This window comes from Tetrao urogallus (genome assembly GCF_951394365.1).
Source record: "Tetrao urogallus genome assembly, chromosome: 17".
Taxonomy (NCBI): Eukaryota; Metazoa; Chordata; class Aves; order Galliformes; family Phasianidae; genus Tetrao; species Tetrao urogallus.
The window spans coordinates 1,787,335-1,809,121 of record NC_136830.1 but is presented as its reverse complement, the minus strand read 5'-3'; the positions used below and the strand labels follow the sequence as shown (position 1 = coordinate 1,809,121).

The 21,787-nt window shown below is 47.3% G+C and overlaps 1 protein-coding gene across 1 annotated transcript in view; it reads left to right on the top strand.

Moving 5' to 3' along the window:
• The window catches only part of FBRSL1 (fibrosin like 1), a gene marked incomplete at both ends in the record, with an annotated part of 418,053 nt that overhangs the window by 158,035 nt on the left and 238,231 nt on the right, over positions 1-21,787 (top strand). Inside the window, 2 exons of the mRNA XM_079544068.1 lie at positions 10,286-10,387; positions 19,298-19,333. Coding sequence (XP_079400194.1) covers positions 10,286-10,387; positions 19,298-19,333 — 138 coding nt within the window. The remainder of the gene's footprint in view (positions 1-10,285; positions 10,388-19,297; positions 19,334-21,787) is intronic.

Below are 21,787 nucleotides of genomic sequence, written 5' to 3'. Positions count from 1 at the left end.
TGAATTGTGGAGCTGTAGGCTTTGTTCCTTCATCCTGTTCGCTCTTACGAAGAGCCGCAGCTCACTGAAGTCATAGAAGTCTGGTGGCTTTTGGTCTCCAGATTGAGCTTTCAGTTTCATTCCTCCCTGGTTATGGCAGTTTCGTTCTCAGCTGCTGCCTGCAAAAGATACCCTTGGTCATTTCCAAAATCTGTATCCGAGGTGCTCTGAAGCCCCCAGGCCGTGGGCAGTGCTCACACACTATTTCACAGGGCTCTGTGCGTAGTTCCCCGCGAAGCTGCTTCCCATTCCTCAGCTGTGACTCAAAGTTCAGTGTTGATTAGCTAAAATAATCGCCTCCCCTTTTGCGTTTACTCATGGCGGAAAATTTCCAAAGGGCTTCACCTTAGCTGCTTTGGCTGTAATTATTCTGAGATTTTTGTTTATTTTTTTCAGGATGTCAAACAGCAAACAGGATGTCCCATGGGCACTGAGAGGAAATTGCTTCTGAGCTTCTTTGCGGAGCCGGCTGTGCTTGCTCAGGCAGTTATAACAGTGCTTTCTCAAATCAAAAAACTTGCAGTGGTGATGTAGGATCTGATGACCTTACTGAAAGTTTCCTTGACAACGCCGATATCTTGGCTGATCGCTGCAGGTGACCATAAGCAGATGGATTGCTTCTGCAGTGCACAGCCCCAGGGCCCTGCCATGCTGACCTTGGTGCTGGGAGCCCACAGGAGCAGGTACTGCTGCTGCTGGGATTTGCAGAAGCAGCTGTGGTTCCTTGGGACGCTTTGCATTGCTTGGGGTGACAATGGATGGGCGCCTGCAGGAGGGAGAGCTGTCTGGGAGAGAACACGTCCTGAGAAGCCTAGAGAGCAGGGGTTTGGGAGGACATGAGGAGTAAAAGCAGATCGTGGGTCTGGCTAGAACAAGGTAGATGAAGTTGCAGGAAAAATGTACTTCTATTTGGGGGTCGTATTTGCTTTGCAAAATCCAAGTGATACCACAGCTCGTACCAACCATCTGCTCTCAAGACGTGGTTCTCCTGCCTTGAATGCTGGTGTTTACACCAGCTGCTGCTGTGCTGGAGCTGTGCTCCTACGTTTTGGGGGGGCTCCAGAAATAACAGAGGAAGGAAATAAAGATCATTGCAGAGGCGTGACTGTGCGCTGGTTTGTGGAAGGGCTGAAAGCGTGCAGTTTGAGGCATGTTCCCATATAGGTGAAAGATCACCTGCTACCTATTGCAGTTTCTGCTGTGCCACGCAGCTTAGTCTTCTGCTGGTGCTGTGCCCACAGCTGGCTTCCTTGCAGCCACACACGAGTGCTCTGCTCAGATGGAGGAGCTCAAGGTGCTCCTGCCCTCTTAGTACTCCTCGGGCAGCCTTTGCACATACTTGCTTTGTTTCTTCTGCTTTGGTTTTTCACTTCAGCTTATTAGTTGCATGTGTGGCTTTATTTGGAAAGATTTGCATGCAGCTTATGCATGCCTACGTAGCATATGTTTTGTATGTTGGGTTTATAGGGATTGTAGTGATTTCTGAATTAATTTAAACAGCAAATTGTTGTATCTGCACACGGTATGTCTTTTCTTTCTTTAGCATGTATTATTATGACACATCTGGTGGTGGTTTAATTGTGCTGTTGTGGTGCTTTGGGGTCCTAGTAATGACTGTGAAACCCTATGGTACTAAATAGAGGGCCCTTCACGTGGGACACTTGGAAGGGTTTGAGTGAATCACTGAGAGAGGGACGGGAACACTTTTAGCCCTGCCCTCAACCATGGAAGAGAACCTACAGTGTTTGGTGTTTGCAGATCGCTATGAGAAGTTCTCTTGGCCCATCGCTCAGCACCTCGATGGGCAGCTCAGCTCCCAGCTCTTCCCAGGCAGCTCGGTTTGGCACCGTCAGGTCTCTCATAGCTGCCAGCAGCTGCCTTCGTTCCTCGCAGCATGGCGCAGCTTTGCTTCTGGATGTGCTCTTAGTCGTGAGGGGTTTTGAAGGAATCTAAGCTGCTGCCTACGATTGCCTTCTCCTCATCCTTACTTGATTTTAAAGAAATACTGTGAGTGTCTGAATTTTATCAGCAGTGGCTTTGAGAGTGTATTTTCCACAAAAATATTGATGGAACTATTGAAAAACAGCAAGCCTTGTTTTAATCTTTCCATCTTCTGCAATAAACATTGATGGTTATTTATTGACACTATGTTCTGAGATCTTACCCGAGATGGTCCCCATTTAATATATGCTTTCTTGATATTTATATCATGCTAATTTTTTCAGAATATCAGCCAGTACGTGTACATCAAGGATTACATGTATTGTATTTTTCCAGTTCTATTTTCAATAGACTTACCAAAGAAATGAAACCAGACTTACTGAAATAGATTAATTTTCCAGAAAGCCTTGCTGTCTGAAATGACTTAAATCAATCATTAGAAGGAGGTTTTGTATTTCTTCTCTTGTTCAGCCCTGGTGTCAGGGTAGTGTGCCCATAACTGGCTGTAGCTGCCCAGCCGGTCCCAATTGCTTCTTTTTCACTCCTTCCCCAACACTTACCTCTTTCAGAAGCTATTCCAGATCTGTTGATGCCATCCATGTGCACATGAACTCCCATTCTTCTGGAACTTGTGCAACACATCTGTGCTTTGTTTTTAGATGAGTTTGTTCTTAGCAAATGCTGGGGAATGAGTCTGCTTTCTTTCCAAGAGCAAAGCACAACTGCATTGAATGTTTTTGTCCACATGACATCATTAGTAATATGTTTAGCCCTTGGAGATTTACTCTTACTAAAATCACCTTTGAAGATTATCATCTCTTTCGTCTTTGATTCAGACTTGTTACTTTTGATGGATAGTATTGCTAGCAGAGAAATACTGTGATATACAGAGAGATTTTTCTTGGTTGAATTTCCTAACATATTTTGAAACATCTCCTGCAGCTTTGGACAATTTAATATGTATATTAAATCTACTTCTGCTTTGAACATCACAGCTGTTGATATTAGCCTTTAATAGATGGTATCTGTATGCGTAGATGACAGCAATGTTAGAGCTGTCAGTTCTGATTGCCTCCTACATGGTGTTTAAAAGCATTGTGTAGACTCAGCCTAATGCAGTCTGTTGGCTCCAGCTGAACGCAGCTCAGGTGATGCTTGGCTGATGGTACCCAGGTCCTGCCCCTGCACCAACAGCACGTGCTGCATCTCCAGTACGAGCCCTCCGCTGATGCTGTCTGTATCCCTTTCTTTCACATTGCCCCAAAAATGTGCAAAATCAACTTCTTGCTGCGTGCAGGTTGGATGGCACTTTATAACTGAGAGCCATAGGTCCACATTGCCTGAGGGTGAAACTTGAAGCGGCAAATCTTATCTAGTAATTTGCTCTGAGGCTTTCAGCTCTCCTCAAGAGTGTTTATTGTATGCTGTTCCTTTGGACCTGTGGCTAAATTAAAGGACAGATAGGGCATCCAGCATCTGGCGTATCGTGACACCTGACGTATTAATTATTAGGTGCTGTTGTCGTCAGTGGTGATTACACACCCACCTCATGCAGACTGGCTCTTTAGTCACCAAGTAACATCTGTCTGTTTTGTGCCTGTGAGTGCCTTCCCTTACGTATAGACCCAACATAGGAGCCTACGTGTGGTTTCTCAGCTCTTTCTGCTGAGGGCCTGCGAGGAGGAGCACCACCAGTGTGCTGGGCACCATGTTGTGCTGGGCCACCTTGTGCTGTGCCTGCTCACCTCAGAGCCGTGCTGCCCTGCCAGCCCCATTGCTCTGTGTCTCTGGGGTGAGCACAGGCTGTGGCTGAGCGCCGTGCAGCACCTCGCTGCTTGCACACAGCTCTCTGTAACCCCAGCAGGTCTGTGCCGGCGCAGTTTATCACTGACGTATGTCAAACCCAGATTTTCCCAGCTGTCTCCTACCATCTGCCAAGTATGGCTGGGGGCACGCAGAGTGCAGTTTGCTATGCAGGTCTGATGGCAGCTGGAAAATGGAGCGGTTTTGCCTGCTGAAGCACCAGCTCTCTTTCAGAACGAGCAGGAGCTGTTGCTTTGTGGCACACCTGGCCATCCTGGCAGCGCAGGGCAGCAGTGTGGCTCTGCTGCACAGCCCAGGCTGCCTGACAGCCCGTGTGCTGGGGAGTGCATGTGCTGCTGTCCCAGTGCCTCGGCTGGGTGCAGAACTGCTGGCCCTGCTGCTCCTGAGGCCTCTGGGTGCGGGGCACTGCTGGAAAGTGCTCCTCCAGCCCCCTGGGACACTGGCACACTCTCAATCAAAAAGGTAAAATCCAGCAGTTCCTCTCGGGTTGGGCATTTAGAAATGCAGAATGAGTGGGAATCCCCTGCTGCCTGCCCAGGTACTGCAGGGAGTGTGGGGCTGCAGCCCTCTGGTCCTGACCTGAGATCTGCTCTGTACTGCATGCAGGTTGGACAGCAGCCCTGGAGGAGCTTCTCTCGGAGAGCCAAAGCTGAGCTTGTTGCAGATGTCACTCTGGCAAACAGGAGCACATTTAGCAGCTCCTCCAAAAATTGCAAAGCCAAGGGGCCAACACCACATGGCATCGCTTTTCACTTGTTTTTAAAAACTGAAGATGCCTCTCGTGTCAGCTGCCCGGACTGATGCACAGTGCTGTTATTCACGAGTAGTTCATGTTCCTCAAGTAGCGGAGAAACCAACAATGCCTTGGTTGAGTATTTTGACTTTTCCCTGGCACTGTGTTTTGCTGTGGTGCGTTGCTGCCCACCCTCCTGCCACAGCTGAGCGGCAGTCCGGAGGCAGAAAGCCTTTGCTAACAGGAACTTGCTCTCCTCGCATCCCAGAGAGGCTAAAATGAACCAGCGGGTTACAGTCTGCTGAGCTGCAGTACAAGCGGTGCAAATAACTTTTCCAGAGCAAATAGCTAAGCCAGCATTAGAAACCAGTTGCCTATCTGCCAGCCAAATGTATAAACTCTAAGCTTCTAAAATTCGTACAAAACATTTTTACATCAATCCAAAGTTATATAAAAATAAGGAAGGAGAAATGTCTTTCTGCGCCGTGACGATGGGCTTTGTTTTGCTCTTTATCGCAGTAGGTAAAAATGGACGTGTCGTATTGGTGGTGAGTTATGGCTGTGACAGCTGATCACAGCAACCACAGCAGCACCACCCAATTAGAAAAACTGCTCTGATCTAACCTGATGTTACTGTCATTTTTTAAAATGAGTCCTACTTCAATCATAAAATCCTCAGACCATAACATTGCTTTCTACGCCATATGTCCTTATTTAGAGGAAAAAAATGATTGCACCCTTAATTCAAAGGGAACGTTTCCCTCTGAGCCAGAACTCAATAAAATGTATCAAAAAAATTGTGGAAAAGGGCAAGCAAAGAAAATCAAATTGCAGCGTGTGAAACGATTTAAGGAGGGACCTGGGGAATACATAATCTCCAAACTGCCAAGTTAGAGCAAGTATAAAATATACAAACAAGCCTGATATTTTTCCCAGTTGATCTCATTATGGGGTATGCTTGGGATAGATAAATTTTGTTAGAATGCATTAAGGCCGGATTTTCAAGGAAACAAGTCAGAAGTAATGTGTTTAGCTGAATCCACCTTGTTTTGATACATAGGTCTTTTCAGGTTTAAAGAAGTACATTTTTAAAGCCAAATGGTTTGTTTTGTTTCAGGCATTAAAGCCAGAGGCAACGCCGTGGCTATTTTTTTTCCCTTCTGGAAAACTGATGTTTATAATTTCAGTGTGCTCTTTAATCACTGGGGCAGAGCGCTGTGCAGTGTGTTTCTCTGCCACTTATTGTTGCCTGCTTAAAATACACGGAGCTGGTCTTGAGCATGATCCCTTAACAGACTGTTTCATCCACAAATAGTACTTTTTCCAAGTCTCCAATATATCTTAATTAAATTGTCCATTTGTATTTATTAAGGCAGTTTACTGTGTCTTGCTGCAGAAAGCTGCTGCTGCTGATAGTCTACCAATAGAAACACAAGCTTATCTGGGAGTTGATAATAAAATGCCAAGCATATGTTAGCAAAAAAAAAAGTCTTCCTGAAACATAGTTTAAGCATAATTTTCTTGTTTGTTGGGAAGTGAACAGGCCTTACAATTAGCTTTTATAAGTTTTTGGAACAGTTGCTCATAATGATTCTTGCAGCCTTAGGGAATCATCTTTGTTATTCTGAGATGCTATCTGCAGGAAAGTTTTCTTCCTCCGGCTGACCCTGTAGGAAAGAGTGGCGATAAGGCCGTTACGCACTGATAGATGCAGCATTAGTTTAGATGGATGAGCATAAGGTAGATCCATCCCTATCCCCGGTGAGCTGAAAGCTCGGACGTAAGCTCTGCAACTTGGAAGTCTCTCTGCTGCACCTACTTATCTCCAGGCAGCTTATGCCAAAATTTTGGCCTCGAAGTCAGTGAAATCCTGAATCTGATGGTTGTGTTGGGTCTTTCCTTTTTCTCAACACCACATAAGTTGATCTTCCAGAGCTCTCAAAGGAATTAAACTTTTTTCTCGAGCAGTTAATGCGTTCCTGGAAGACCAAGAATGGGATGGAGCTGTGTGGTGCTCCTTGTCCCCTTCTGACCTGCATGGCAGGCTTGTGCCCGTGGGAATGCTCCCTGGGTGCAGCACAGAGGCGGCGGTGGCTGCTTGGCCAAGGCAGGGGAGCGGATGGACGAACAGACCCAGGGGAGCCACCAGAATAAGCATTCCTGAGCCCAGTGCTTTCACTATGTCTCTCCTCCAGGGCGTTTCCTCCTGCACTGCCTTCAGAACAGCACACAAATGGGTTGCTGGCAATTTCTCCTCCCGGCCGTGTGTCCACATGACCCATTTTGTAAAAAGCAGACGCGCACCCAAGCACTGTGGGAGAGGTTTCAAATCCGACCGCTGTGACTTTAAGAGAGAGGAAAAACCGCTAAGGAAGGAAAATAAAAATCCCACAGCCTGTTGTAGCAGCTGTAGCTTCAGATCGTGTGGAAAATGAAGGCAGATGATTCAATTTGGCCTGTGCCCCGAGTACATTTCCAAATGCTTCTGTGTGTGCGCAAGATAATGAACAAATATATTGAGATGGCACAAGATCAGTCCAGGCTCGCCGCCGCGCAAGCCGGGGAGCTCCCAGCAGGAGCGAACTAGCTGTGCTGGGTTAATGGGGGTGAGGGTCGGGGAGCCCAGCACCTTTCAGAACAACTTAAAAAAAGAATTTGTCTCCTTTTGCCCCAGGCTCCCCGCAGCACTTCAACAGAGCTTGTGATAAATCGAAGTGTGTTTATTAATAACAAGTGGGGACAGCGGTCTTGTGATTTGAAAATAGGTGCGCCAAATAAAAATGTGCTTTGCTCTGACGTGGACGAAGCTTAAGTAAATGGAGAATGGGCTGATCCGTTATGATTAAAACTCTGGTGCTGAGAGCCAGCTTGGTAATAATGAAAAGCCCTTTGAGGGATTTGAGACCCCGTTCTGCCCATTCATATCTCCCTCTGCCCATGCCCCATTAGGAGAAGTAGGGAGGGCTCAGGTTTGGTGGCAGGAACGAAAAGGCAGCAGCAGTTCAGGAAGCAGAGCTGGACTTTAATGAGAGCCGGAGTTATTACTGGAATGAGTTATGGTATTTAATCATGCTACATGATGTCCAACAGCGCAGGGTTCATAATTCTTGGCTCCAAATATGGCTGGGGATTGTCTGCAAGCACCTGCAGCATGCAAATGGACCGCGGCCTTGCAGGTCCTTCCGGACCTTCCCCTCGCTCCTGCCAAGCCAGCCTGCCATGCAGCGCTGCGTTCCCAACAACAGATCAGTGCTTTCTGCTGCAGACCACACCTGAGCGATGGCACACAGCTGGGACTGCCCACTCCAGCTTTTCTTTGCTCTGCGTTGCCTTGTCTCCTTCTCGTGTGTACCTCTAGATTATTTGGCTCCTATAATTCAAATATGTAACGATTGCTACTGATGTTGCTGTAACGTCTGTGTGAGTTCCCAGCACAGCAAGGTGCAGCATGTTTCTCCTGTGCAGCTGTGGCACTGCTGTCTGGGCTGTGTGCTGCAGGTCTGTGCCTTGCCCTATGGGGTCCTGCAGCACGGCTGCACTGCCGCCTCCTCACCTCTGCTTCCTGGGCTTGGTCAGCTTGCTGCAGTGTGGATAAGGAGAAGGAGAAGCTTTTTTGGAGGCAGGGCAGCAGCAGGTTTTATTGTAAAGCTTGGTTAGGGGGTACAGTCAGGAGGAATTTCTCGACCTCAGGCAAAAACAGCCAGAGGAAATGATTGGAAGTCGTGCAGCCAGCAACTGGAAGAGAAGCTTCTGACCGGCTTGCTGTGATACCCTGGGCTGCTGAGAGTGCCCATGAAGCCATTGCATCCACTTAGCAGAACAACTTGTCCTCCTAGCTGGGTCCTGCATGTGGCTCATTAGGGTAATTACTGATGAATTAAGGCAGCTTGGCTCAGCGCTGGGGCTGCGGGTGTGCAGGCTCCCCCGCTGGCAGGCAGCAGGTGTAAATGAACAACATCTGTCAAAAAGGCTGATGACCCTCTTACTTCACAGCAGCAAACTGGGGACAGAGGTAGTGCTGCAAGTTTAATAATTGATATTTACTTGGAAAGGTTAATGGCAGCAGTGATGCTTCTAATTTGCTTGCCCGCGCAAGACCTGGTCAGGTCAAATTGTCTCAATTTGTTACCTTGTGTGTAGGTGTAGTTCTCCTTTAATGAAACTTGGAGGAAAGAAGCAGGTGGTGTTTGGAGCATACTGTAACTTGAGAAAAACAGCAAAGGATTGAAGTCTGGTAAAAGGTTGTGCAAGTCTGTGCTAACTTTGAACAGCTTAGTCCCTTTGAATAACCCCGCAGCGAACGCTGGCGCTTAGGAAGGTTTAGGAAGGTTAGGAAGTGATTTATTTCTCCTTTAAGTTGCAGCTGTCCAGTTGTTTATGTCAAAAGCACAGTAATGGTTACAGGCTTTGATGTGTTGCTAAATGAAAGCCGTCCGGTTACGGATCGGAAAGCCAGGGAATTCAGCAGGTATTTCCCTATTGCATTTAGGCAGATTGCAGTTCTTTCCTGTAATAGTTCAACAGTTTCCATTTTGGGAGAAGCAAACGTGCTTGTTGTACCTGGGTGCGTTGAAATTGGAAGCTGAGAGTCTTCAAATCCAAGAGCTGCAGAAGAAGTGGGGGATGAGTGGGAACCAGGAGAGCTGTGCTCTGAGTGAGCGTACGTCCAGGGGCTGAGGAGAGCTGCAGTGCAGCGGCTTGAAAGGCAGCGATTAATTGGGTTCTGCCCTTTACCCGATTGGCTTGGCATGAATCCTAGCCAACATAATGCGATAAGTGAAATCAGAATTGCTTAATGAAGACTTAAAAGAGAATATAATAAGTGAATGCCGATAATTTTAGGTATTTTGAAAAAAGAGATCTTTTCAAATGTACTTACTTTATGCGGGAGGAAAATTGTGATTGATGGTAGCCACAGCACTGATGTAACATGGTTAGGTTTCAGTGCTTGATGTTGTTGGCCTTTTTATTAAGGAAATACAGCAGGGTGAGTTTAGCGTGATGAGTTTCAAGTGGTCGATTCCTGCCTTATTACTGGATGCAAATGCAGAGTTGCCACTGGTGGAAGATCTGGGAGATCCCAGCAGGGCTTGCCTCCCCTTGTTGTATCAGATGTAAAATCCCTCTTGGTAGAGGTTGGGATGTGGTGGGGTTCACCAGCGAAAACCTTCTACTAGGGCTGCAGGCTGCAGTGAAATAGGACAGAGAGAAACAAGGGGATTTTATTGCCATTAGAAGTACCAATTTGTACAGCCGACATTTTAAATAGTGTAATTTAAATTGAACCAAACTGATATGAATAGAACCTATTAACAAATTAAACACTTCTTTCCACCCAATATTTCACAAGGGAATTAACAGAATAATTTGTTAGTAAATGAGCCCACGAAGGAAGCTGTGAATGACACATCTATCCTATCCTCCTCCTGCCCGGCAGCGCGCTTTGCAGATGGCAGTGGGAAGTTGGGTGATGTCCCACGCTGTCGCCTCTCGCTGAGCAGACGATGTGCGAACAGAAACAAACTTCAGGAGGGACAGATGGGTGGTCAGAGGACCTGCCCTGGCGGTAGGAGTTATCTGTGGGCACGTGTGCTGAAGCCCCACTTTGGAGAATCGCTGTGAGCTGGAAGCAGCCCCTCCATGGTGCCACGGGCGTAGCAGCGACGCTGTGAAGCGCTGTCGGTGACCTCGGGAACAGGTGGCAGTGCTTGAAAATCTCCTTTTTCCCCCTCCTTCTTCTCCCTCTAGATGAAGGTCCCCACAAGCAGAAGTGGCAGAAATAGCGAGGAGGACAGCATCAGGGAGGCCACAAGCTCTCAGCGGAGCAGCTCCAGGGACCGCCTCAGTGATGTAAGTACCGCTCAGGAGAAAGCACCGCTTGGCTGCAGCAATTCCCGCTGCTGACACGGCTTTTCATAAATCTTGCTGAACAAATGTTGGCATCCAGAGGTCACTGTGTAATAACTTTTTTTTTTATGTCATGATTGAGTGTTATGGCATAAGTGGTTGAGCTGCCTCGCAAACACTATAATCACGGTGCAAATAATATGATAAGCGAAAGATCAGAGATGGGAAAACAAAATGGAATTGTTATTCCTCGGGGAAAAGCGGCTTGATGTTTTGTTGTGTTTTCTCCACGAAGTTGTGTTAAAAAGCTTTTTACAGTATTTTTGGTTTTAGCTCCTGCGCGTAATTGCGTAGTTTGGGTGCGAAGGCAGTTCGTCTAATTTTACGCCTCCTGCCTCCAAGATATGGGAGGCTTTGGGGGGAGAGCTGTCATTCTCTCAGGAAATTTGATGGTATGGTGAGTGAAATGTTATGATAAAACAAAAGCAAACGGTGCCTTCGTGTGTAAACACACAAATGGGCTTTTGAGTCACCGAGAAATCAATGGCAGTGCTGGGATAATTTTATATGAAGGCTTTTTGTGTTAGCAATTAGCATTTCGCCTTCATTAAAACATGATTTTTTACTAATTAGGACCTTTCCCGTTAGGAGAGATTTAAATGAAGAACAATAATCAAACGCTGGCACGAGCATGTCTGAAATATTAAATTTGCCATTTCAATGGCAAGCCACAGAAATCCCAGAGCGAGTGGTTTTCATGTTGAGTTCTATTAATGTAAAATATGCTTCATAACTAAAACCTGTCACAGAAAACGGCTCACACCAGCTAAATTCAATTGGACAGTTAATTTAGCTTTAAAATTGAAAACACTACCTCCGCTTCAGGATGCAAAAGGAAGGGGGGGAAGCCTTTGATAAGTGTAACGTATTTGCTATTAAGGCTTTCAGAGCCCATTCTATAGGAGGAGAAGGGAGAAAAAGGGGGAAAAATGGCTCCCACAAATGTGTTTAAAAGCTGAAAGTATTTATTAAAAATGTCAGCAGAAAAGTGCTTTTGGCAGATTAAAGCGGGATTCAGCTTGACAGCTCTGACAGGGAAATGTGACGGGGGAAAATTCTCTCTACATGTTTGGAGTGCGAATGGGGGCTGCGAACAGCCCCGCAGCGGGAGGAGGAGCGACGCGGCCCCGTCTTGCGAGCTGCGCCCAGCAGCGCCGGCGCCTTGTCCTGGGGGCGGGCGGGGGGCCCTGGGGGTCGTCGCCCCTGAGGGGCACCGCCAGCGGGGCAGACAGCAGCGATCCCCATTGCGTGCGCGCGTCCACGTCGGTGCGATGCCCTCCTTGCCCTCCCCGTGGCCGCTCTTGACAGGTGTGTGAGCGCAGCGCCTGGCAGCACGGCGACGTTGGGGGCGTGGGAGAGGGAGAAGGCAGGCAGACCCCGCCATTAGCGCAGGTCAAAGCGTTAAGCGCTCCTCGAGCCGCTCCTCGTTAAGCCTACGCACTTGCAGTTCTTTCTCCTCTTTTCCCTTTGCCCTCAGAGTTACGGGCAGCGCCTGTAGGAATGGAGTGTGACTGCCTAATTCCCTGCAAACCTTCAAAGGCAGTTAATCAGCCGGTGAAATGCAGTGGGAAATAGGCGCTCTTTTTCTTCTCGCTCAATGGGGATGTCTGGGCAGCGCCTGGAGGCCGGGGCACGCTTCTGAGCTTTGCTGGAGTCGCTCTCGTGACCCGACGACCCATTGCAAATGAGAATTTTTCAAATTAGTAATTAAACGGTTTGAAAAGTAAGGTTCATGAATCGCAGAATGCTCTTCGTTCATTATGTGATGAGTGCAGTTTAGCTTTAATTACGTACAGTGCTTCCTTGTGTACCAGTAAATGTTCTGTAGTCTATTTAGTGACTGTCAGAAAGTCTCCGAAAGTCCCATGGGCGCAGTTGGGTGGTTTTCCCCATGTGTGTGCCAAGGAGCAAGGCAGCAGGTTGTTGGGGCAAGGGAAGGAGGAGCAGAGGATGCCGCGCTGCAGAGATTCAGTTTGCACAGGATCTGTGCTGTGAAGGTCCTCGCGCTGCTCTGAAGCTGTGTAACCTGGCACGTGGCTTCTGTGAGTGGTGGGCAGCTGAAGTGGTGCGAGGCCTTCTGCACCGCACCGAGGGTGGGGAAGGGGCTGGGCAGGAGGGCTGTGCAGGGAAGGCAGGGGCAGCACTCTCGTGGTTAGGGGCTATGCGTGGAGCTCTTAGGATGTGGTTGCATTGGAGTGGCTGCGCTCCTTGCAGATGGATGTGCTGTGCCAGCAGGCACCTGGGCTCTTTATTGCTCTTTGCCAAGTGGCTCTCCTGCTTGGTGCATTTGGCCTTCAGGACTGGTTTTCGTGCTGCCTTTCCCTTCCATCCCTGTCCCCATTAACCTGGGTGAACAATGCGGTAAATGAGGTGGGAGGCAGCGGGTTTGGCTGCTGCAGGCAGCACGCAGCAGGTGTGGTGGGAAATGCGTGTCTGGAAGTGCCAGTGAGCGTGGTTGGCACTGCCATCTTCGGAGCACTGCGGCCCTCCCCGAGCTGCACGGAGGGCTCCATTGGGAAGGCACTATTAGGAACAGCTTTAGCTCCTCCGTGTGATTTGTTTCTCGAGGTGACTTGTTCAATGGGATGCCAGTAAGTTGTTCTTTATTTACATTAATGCATGTCATTAGTCTCTAATGGACCGTGAAGTCAAGAGGTGGCCTGGTCTGTCGTGAAGTAATTGCACTCTAAAGAAAACCAAAGCCACTGATTGATTGTGCCTTGCACACACGGGCACGCACACACCGCCGTCAGGCACAGAGTGTTCTGCTGTTACACAATGCAACTTCCATGAGGAGACAGCGCTGCAGCTTCAGAGCAAAACAGCAATTGTGCTCCGCAGTCCCTTCTTTCCAGACATTACGCTGACTGCCATTTATTATGGGTCACTGGGAAAAAATGCTTATTATCATCTGGTGAAATCATCTTTGGCTGCAGAGGTGTGATTTGTTGGGGCTGATCTCGTCCTTGGGATGATGAAACTTCTGAGCAGGATAGCAGACCAGTTTTAACCCAGGTTTTGTACAACTGAGATAGCGGTGCGGGGGGCAGGGGTTGGGAATTTGCCACTTGTCTATGTTCCCAGTGTTGACGTAAAATTCCCTTAAAACCTATTACTAAGCTGTCGTCCCTGTTACACTTGTATTCTTGAGTCCTCTACGACCAGCACAGAGTCAACAGCCCTTCTCCAAAATGGGATTTTCCTCTGCTGTCTTTCATAGTGCGGTAATTGGAAGTTGCCAGAGAATTAAGATCCAGATAAGCCATACTGCTGTTTTGTTGTGTTGACCCAAGTAAAAGTGGAAGGCTTGGGCATCTTGTTTTGGCCTTCCCCGTGTTCCATAATTGTCCTAGTCTTCTCTGATGTCCTGAGCAGTCCAAAAATCCACACAGAGCCTTGTGTAATGGCTTTAAAAAAAAAAAGGGTTTTATCTTTTTCTTGACCCATCAGCTTAAGAACTGCCTGCTTTTTAATGGATTTTCTCCCTCGCTAAATTGAATGGATCGTCCCTCATTATCATTTAAATAGAAGCCTCACTCCCTGTGAACATGGAAAATTTGAATGTGGTAGTAGAGCTGTGATAATTTGAAATATTCGGAAGGTGGGGGCGAGGAGGGGGAGCAGGCGGCAGAGTGCAGAATTGCTGAATATAATTGTCATGGATTCTCAATTTTGTTGCCACAAGATGGGAAAATAGACTAATAATTGTCTTCCAACCCTAGTAGAATAGTTGCCCTAGTTAGCTGAAGCTAACACTCTAATTGTCATGGGGGCACAGAGATGAATGAGGATGTATGCAGGGCACAGCCAGGGCTAAATTGAGTGATATACTAAGGCAAAGAGCAAATTGGCAATTATTGGCCCAGCTGAAAAGGTTGGCAGGTGTGCTGCTTTCTCACGAGCCCTTAGGGGGAAATTGGAAATATAAAATATCGACCGTAAATACTCACTGATTAGGAAATATGTTGCAAGAGGTGCTGGCCACTTAAGAGTCAAAACTCTGCTTTTCAAGGGATTGACTTCAGCTTAACAAAAAAAGAAGAAAAAAAAAAAAAAAAAAAAAGCAAGCCCTGCTACTAAGTTGTTCAGAGCTTTTTCGTCTCATCTCCCATCCCCCAGGCTATCTGTTCAGATTTTCCATCATCCTATCTTTGTATGTTTGTTTGTTTTTCTTTAAATGTATTAACAGACAGCAGTCTTTTAGGAAATTGAGAGATTTTCCTCTCTCTGAATGTTCTTTGATAAGTGCTTAGCATATTGTATAGACTAGATATGAAATTCTCTCTCTGGTAGATGAATATAAAATAATTTCTGTGATTTCTAATTCAAACAGTTTGCTGTGATCTGCTTTTCTTTGTGTGCCATCAGTCACCATCTCCCCCTTCCCTCCTACTTTCTGTACCGTGCTTCCCCTCCTGTGGCAAGGGGATTAAAGCAGCGCAGGGCACAAAGCTGCAGGTCCATTACGTGCGCCTAAGGCTGAAGTACCTTGCCAGAAGCATGATCAAAAGATCTACTGAAGTGAGAATTGGACCACAGTGGCACCACAGGTCCACCTTTATCCTCTTTACGAACGGCGAGACGCGTAGGATGCCCGGTCTCAGCTCTAGGCAGGGTGCGGAGGGACAGAAGAGCTCTGTGTGCTTCAGACCAGGAAAAGCTGAGCACGGGGATGCTGCAGAGCGTGGAACCCTGAAGGAGCTCTTTGGAAGGCCTGGAATGGCAATATGTTGTAGAGTCGCAGAATATCTCCAGTTGGCAGGGATCTGTAAGGAAGGAGTGCAACTCCTGGCCCTGCACAGAAGCACCCAAGAATCAAACCACAGGACTGAGGGCGTTCTCCCGACCCTTATGGAGCTTGGGCAGCTCAGGGCTGCGCCCACTGCTCTGGTGAGCCTGTGCCAGTGCCCAGCCACCCTGTGGTGAAGAACCTTTTCCAGGTATCTAGCCTTACCCACTCTTATCGCAGCTTCATTCCCTCAGGTCCTGTCGCTGTCACAAGAGAAAAGAGACCTTCCCCTGGTGTGACTTAAGGCCGTCACCTCCTGCACTGTCACTGTTATCGAGGGAAGGTGGCTGACCCCCGTCTCGCTACAACCTCCTTTTGAAGGAGATTGCAATTAAGCTCTCCCTTGAGCCTCCTCTTTACCGTACTAAACGATCTCGGTTCCCTCAGCCACTCTTCATAAGACCAACGGCATAAAACTTGGTGCTGTTGGTGACTGCCCAGCTCTAATTGTCTAAATCTCTCCACAAGGCCTCTTGGTGGAGTTAGCAGCTCCTCCCTATTACATATCATCAGCAGACTTGCTCAAAACACCTTTTAGTCCTATATCCAAGTCATTTATGAGAACGTTAAGGAGAACTGGCCTTAAAATGGAGCCTGGAGATCCCCACTAGTGAACTGTCATCTGCAGAGTTTTGGGAAACGATGGACGGTGGCTGCCCCTGCATGTACCGTGCTAGAATCCGATCCCTGCTTAGAAAAGTAGGGTGATTTAGAGCTCAGTGAAGTAAAGGCAACAAGAGGATAGTTTTAAGACTCCCCATCAAACCATGAGTCTTGATTTGTTTTGCATCATAAGAGCAGGGGAAGGCTTCCCATGTATACAAGGAAATAACACTTGCCATCAATTCAGTAGACTAGCTTGGAAAAACTTGCTGAAGGTTGTCAGTGAGGTTTTGTCATGATTTTCTCTTCTAGATTGCAGTTGTGGTATTTATAATGAATGGAGACCTCTTAAATAAAATTGCAGCGCATCTCCAACTCTGAAGGACGTTGGTGTGGGAATAGTTGAGTTTTTCAACAGTAGGATTTTATCTTTGCTGCCAGAAAGGTGTATTTATTTTTTACAACCAGTGTAATTAACAGGAGAGCTATCCCAGAGTAGAAATAATTCACTCTGTGACATAACTGAAATGTCTTGTCTGTGCTGTCTGGTTTTGTTTTTAACCTTGGGCTTAAAAAGAACTAAAAATCTTTAGCTGCAAAAGAGCACATCATCTGCAAAATGTTACAAGCCATTTGTCTTTATGCACAAATGCCACCTGGCACTGTAGTTCCACTTACACCTCATTAAATGTGCAGACCAGCCTCGTTTTGCCCCTAACTAGTACCAGGTTCCCTTGGAAGCTCCAGGTGTTCCGGGCAGTGCGGAGGAGAGAGGCACGAGGGCCACCAGTGCTGGCATGGCAGCAGCCGTACGAGGCTGCAGCTGTAGGCTGCCCAGGAACTGCTCCTGCCAGGCAGGCCTGCGTTCACCACTACAGGTTTCTCCCAGCTTGGGTAGAGGCCACGTGAAACTTCCACTAAGATTTCTTACATTTGCAGCCACATTGATCGTTTTCCCTCTCATTTGATGTGGATATTGAGGCACATGGATTGAACTATGTTTATGTCAACCCCAAAAGATATTCACTTTAGGAACATCCACCGCAGTTGCGTGCAAACTGTTCTCTGCTCTGGCACTCATAGCTGAAGTTCATTGGGGCCTTCAGAGCTTCTCCATGTGGCAGTTTGGTACGGATCCTCCAAAAGAGCCCCCAGCATTCCCAGCTAACCAAGAAAGCAACAGTGGTTTGTTAGATGTGCAGAAAAATGCTTGCAAACAGCTCTAATTGTTGGAAAGAATTTTACAAGTTGAATCCAAAGTGTTCACCAGCTTCTAACTTTATACGCATAATAAAAATTCTGAGGGAGGGGAAAAAAAAACCAACTTTTTCCCCTCGATTTCCAGGAAATGTAATGTTAAAACTCGCAAAGGAGAAAGCGGTCCTTAGATGTGAGAAATGCCAGCGTAAATTGCCATTCCGTTTTAATTATTTCTGATGTAACACTTTATTCAGCAATTGTTTATTCTTTTCTGCTGGGTGGTTTTAAATCATTGGCCTGCAGATTCCTGGGGCTCTTGGGCAGCCTGGGATGCCGGGCCGTTATCTCAGCAACGCGGCTCTGCGGTTGGCGTGCCTGGAAAGTATTTGGGGAGTCCACAAGTCACTGAGGTTGAAAAGAACCGTGTTACAGCGAGGCTGCTCGGAGGGGCTGTCTCCCTAGGGAGAAGCTTTAAATGAAACCTCCTGTTTCTGGTTTGGGTTATTATTTCCAATTTGTTAGACGCTGTTGGTCTGTTAAAAGCGAGCTGAGTGAGGGGCAGAGGAAGAAGCGCCGTCCGCCCTGCTTTCCAGCTCCCACCTCTCCCATCCGTGCTCCGGGTGAGCGGCAGAGCGGCCATCAAACCAGCCAGGATGGACTTGTGTTCAGCTGGAACTGCAGGATGTTGTTACTAACTTTCCTCCTATACAAAACTGAATTCTATGAGCGTTTGGGTTTTTTTTACATGTATCTAGGAGGAGTGATAGGTTCCTTTTAGTTTCTCAAAAAGAAAGAAGTGTTGCTTCCCTTCATTTCATCAATCTGTTGCAGTTTCTGGGCAGTTTAGATGGAAGAGGTTTTATAAATTCCTCTAGCTTTTTACAGCTTGAAGGCAAATCCATGTGTGATGCACAAAAGGCCGAAGGTTTGCCCCCATAAAGGATCTGTTACTGACATCTCAGACCTGCCCTGGAGCTGCCTTTTTCCCACAGAGCAGAGAGCTCCAGAGCACTGGGAATGGCAGCAAGGAGGGTCCTGTTGTACTGGTGGGGAGTTGCAGGTGTTTGCAGTAATCCACGGTCAGTTTGCACCGGTCTTTTTGGGGGGTGCTGTGCTGTTGTGGTTGTTGAGTACCACAGTGACACGCAGTGCTGCTGCAGGAAGAGAGGTGATCTTTGAGATCCGCCTGCAGTGCGTCAGTGCTCTTGTTCAGGCTTTGATACCCACTGCAATATCACTGTTAGAAACGGGGCTGCTAAGACTCCCTGAATCTTGCTTAGTAAAATCACGTAGCAAGAGCATCATGATTATAAATCACACTTGGAAATGGGCCTGCAGAGTGCCTGCTGGGTCATGTGCTGCTGCTCCCTCCCTGTCACGTGCTGAACTGTTCCAGGCTCCTTTTCAATTTCCAAAAAGAAGGCATAGAGCATCAGCTGCAGATAGAGGTGGAATTCATTTAGCTGCTTCAAGGAGGCCACTGCCAGCGACGAGTAGCAGCTCAGTGGCCTTGGGCTGTGGTGAGGGGAAGGAGAGCCAAGCGGCTGGAGGTGGTATAATAGAAAGGAAAAGCACTGAGTGATTTGGCAGTGTGTGAAAGAGGTAAGGATGTGGTAGAGAAAGGAGCAGGAGGAGCTGCACTGAAAAGCAGAAGTAAACAATATAATTTAACTTATTCAAAAGGGACAGAATGCTTATTAAAGCTCTGAGAGATGATAAATTAGTGCTTCGGTGCTATTGTTTCAGATAGAGCTGTCATATGGTAATACTGCAGCGATGAAGGCTGCAGGCTCATGAATTCATGAGGGGAATGGAAGTGGACTGCGTGGTTACGTGGCAGAGCTGGAGCTGGTGAGGCAAGATGTGCTGCCTGAGCCGGGGGACGTCTGTATGCCCACGTGCTGCATGGAAGTGGCCGTTGTCTCTTGAAGAGGGACAGCTTAAACAAATACTCCACTGCATCCTTGAGTCCCTGTTTCTATGAAGATGTATCCCACGCCAAGCCTTTACCTCAGTTAGAAGATGCTATAGTTTATATAATCCTTGTCTGAAATAGCTCCAGAGCCCTGCCCTGGAAATGCTCTTTTGCTGTCGCTCCCGTGGCAGCACGCAGGATATCAGGAGAGAATTTGAGACGCTCTGCTTGTGAAGTTTTCCCCTAAGTAATACCGGGCTGGGGGAGGGAATCACAAAATGATCTGATCTTACATTACACAGAATCTCTTGCATTACTTACTGTGGCATATTGTTTCCTCCCACAGAGTTCTGCTCAATCGCTTTCAGGAAGAGGCTACTCCGTAAGTCATTTTACAGCTAATTCTTTCGCTTCTGTTGATGTTGATTGCAGAGGTCTACACCACCTATTGCATATCCACTGCCATGAAAGAAATGCAGAGTATAAGAAGTAGGCGTAGAGAACGGGCCTGTCATGCACCTGGCAAGGGACCAGTCTGACATGAGGGAGCATGAAGGGTCTGGGGATCCTTGAATTTAATTTTATGCCTTTGGAGAGGGTTCTTTGGTTGTTGGATAGTGCATTTGAGCCAGAGTCAGCTCCTGAGGATTGAAAGACATGTGGGGAGTTTTCAACATTGGTGGGAGATGCTTCCCTCCTCTCTCCCACTCCTTCCCATATAGGTTGTCATTTTTGCATTAAATACAAGAATCAGAGGGAAAATTATTGTGCTTTAAGAATTGTGTCCTTCACCACTCTGGACAAAAAAAAGTCAATACCCTCTTTTTTTACAAGCCCTGAGTTACAAGAGAGTGTGGCAGAAAAACAAAATCCCTTGTTTTCAGAGGAAGGTTTTCTGTTCTTCTCGCAGGAGCGTCCCAGGTACGGGGCTGGTGGTATTGTCATGTGTGTGCAGTGGAGCAGTGATGTTGAACTGACCATTTCTGTTCACATGTCCCTTATTTCTGTGTGCAGTCGCATTTTGCTCGTGTAGAGGTGGTACAACTATTTGGGTACCATTGCTGCTCAGTTGTCCAAAAAGGCAGGCACATAGATGTTAGTGTGTATACTGATGACAAAATGGGAGAAGGTATGAGTGGCTTAGCAAAGTCAGTATGAAAATTCCTGGAATCATGCCTCTCATAACAAACGTGTGGTGTGTAGATACCTGTTACGGTAAGGGTAACTCTGGTGCATGCTATGATATGTGTTATCAGAAATGCGTGATGCAAAGCTAAGCACAACTGAATCACAGACACTTTACAAGATAACATGACTTGAAAAGTCTTAAAGTATTGTGAATGATGTCACAAATTTTTAGACAGTAATGACACGTATCTCTGAAGTATCCTTCCATCAAAAGCTTTCCAGCATCCCAGGTGAGTATCAGTGCTGACTTCACTGGGCGATGAGGAACATTTGCTCCGGGACCGGGATTGAAATCTATCCTGGCAGACTGGCTGAGCGCTGCTTTCCCATCACACGAACAGCTGGACTCACCTAAGCTTCTAAAGGCAGATGCTGCATCTTCTGTTTATCTGAAAAATGCCGTGCACGCCTGTGGCACCACATACATAATAATGAATCGCCTTCACAGATTGCAGGACCGAGGGCACGGTGTGGGAATGAAGCAGTTTCCCACTGGCTGTAACGCAGATTTCAAAGTCTTAATGGAAAAGGCCCAAAGAGTTCTTTTTAGAATCTCTAAGCCTGTAAATCATAGGACTGTTTTCCAGCACTGCTGAATGTTAAAAGATTTACTTTTGGCTCTCAGATAAATGAATTTGAGAACATTTTTAGCTCCCGCTCTGTGCATGTGCAGGGATCAGTTTCTTTTATTAGGCAACCCGTAGCTCTTACCTCCCTTAGCAGGTTTTCCGCATGCCAAGGCAGTGTTTTGAGATTGTGAGCTGTGTGAGCTGGGGTTGCTTTTCCTTATGGGTTGTCATTTTTCCTATTAAATTGCCTTCTGCCTCACCACGTACCAGCTGCTGAGGCTGGCCATTTCTCTTAAGACTCCAGTGCTGCTCTAAATTGATTTAGCATAAGGCAGAGCCTATCACTTCCAGCCCTGCCAGACCTCACTGGCCCAAACCCGCTCTGGAAGCGGATCCTCCCAGGTGGCAGAGAGATATTCAAACCGTGGCTTTGAGATGACTGGCCCCAACCCAGGGGTTGTCCGTAATATCAGTAGCAGTTTTCTTATTCTCACGAAAGCAGCTGAGTGCAAAACACAGAAGCAGTGGTTTGGCTCTGCAGCAGACAGGTTGTTTGCCAGCTGTGGGGAAAGCACGTTGCTGGTGGTGCTAAGTGGAGAGCACACGCCTGCTGCCCTCCTGGTACTGCTGGTGTCACTGGAGTCTGCTGCTGGTGGAATGGTGAGGTGCGTTGTCACTGCGCAGTGCTTGTACTGCTTCCACAAGCAGCTGTGTGAACACCACAGACTGTTTTGTGTGTGTTCCTTTTTCAGTGACAAACAAGTGTGTTCCTTGTTTCAAATCTACTCACTTTGCCATTTGCTCCCTTAACCTTGCAGACCAGTTTGTTTTCAGAAGCAGTGGTAGAAATGTTAAGGACGTGCTTTTGCAGGAAGAGTACTTGGCCTGTAGTAGTTACCTTGTGTGAGAAGTCTCAGCCCAAGTTTCAGCCATCCAGCAGGGGAGCAGCACTTCCTACACAAGGGCCATGCTTAGCACAGATCTGAAATTCGTCTCTCACCAAAGACAACAAAAGCCCGGGTTGCCTTCAGCTGCACCTAGGTTTCATTTCTGCATTTGGAGCCACAAAAGTAGTGCTA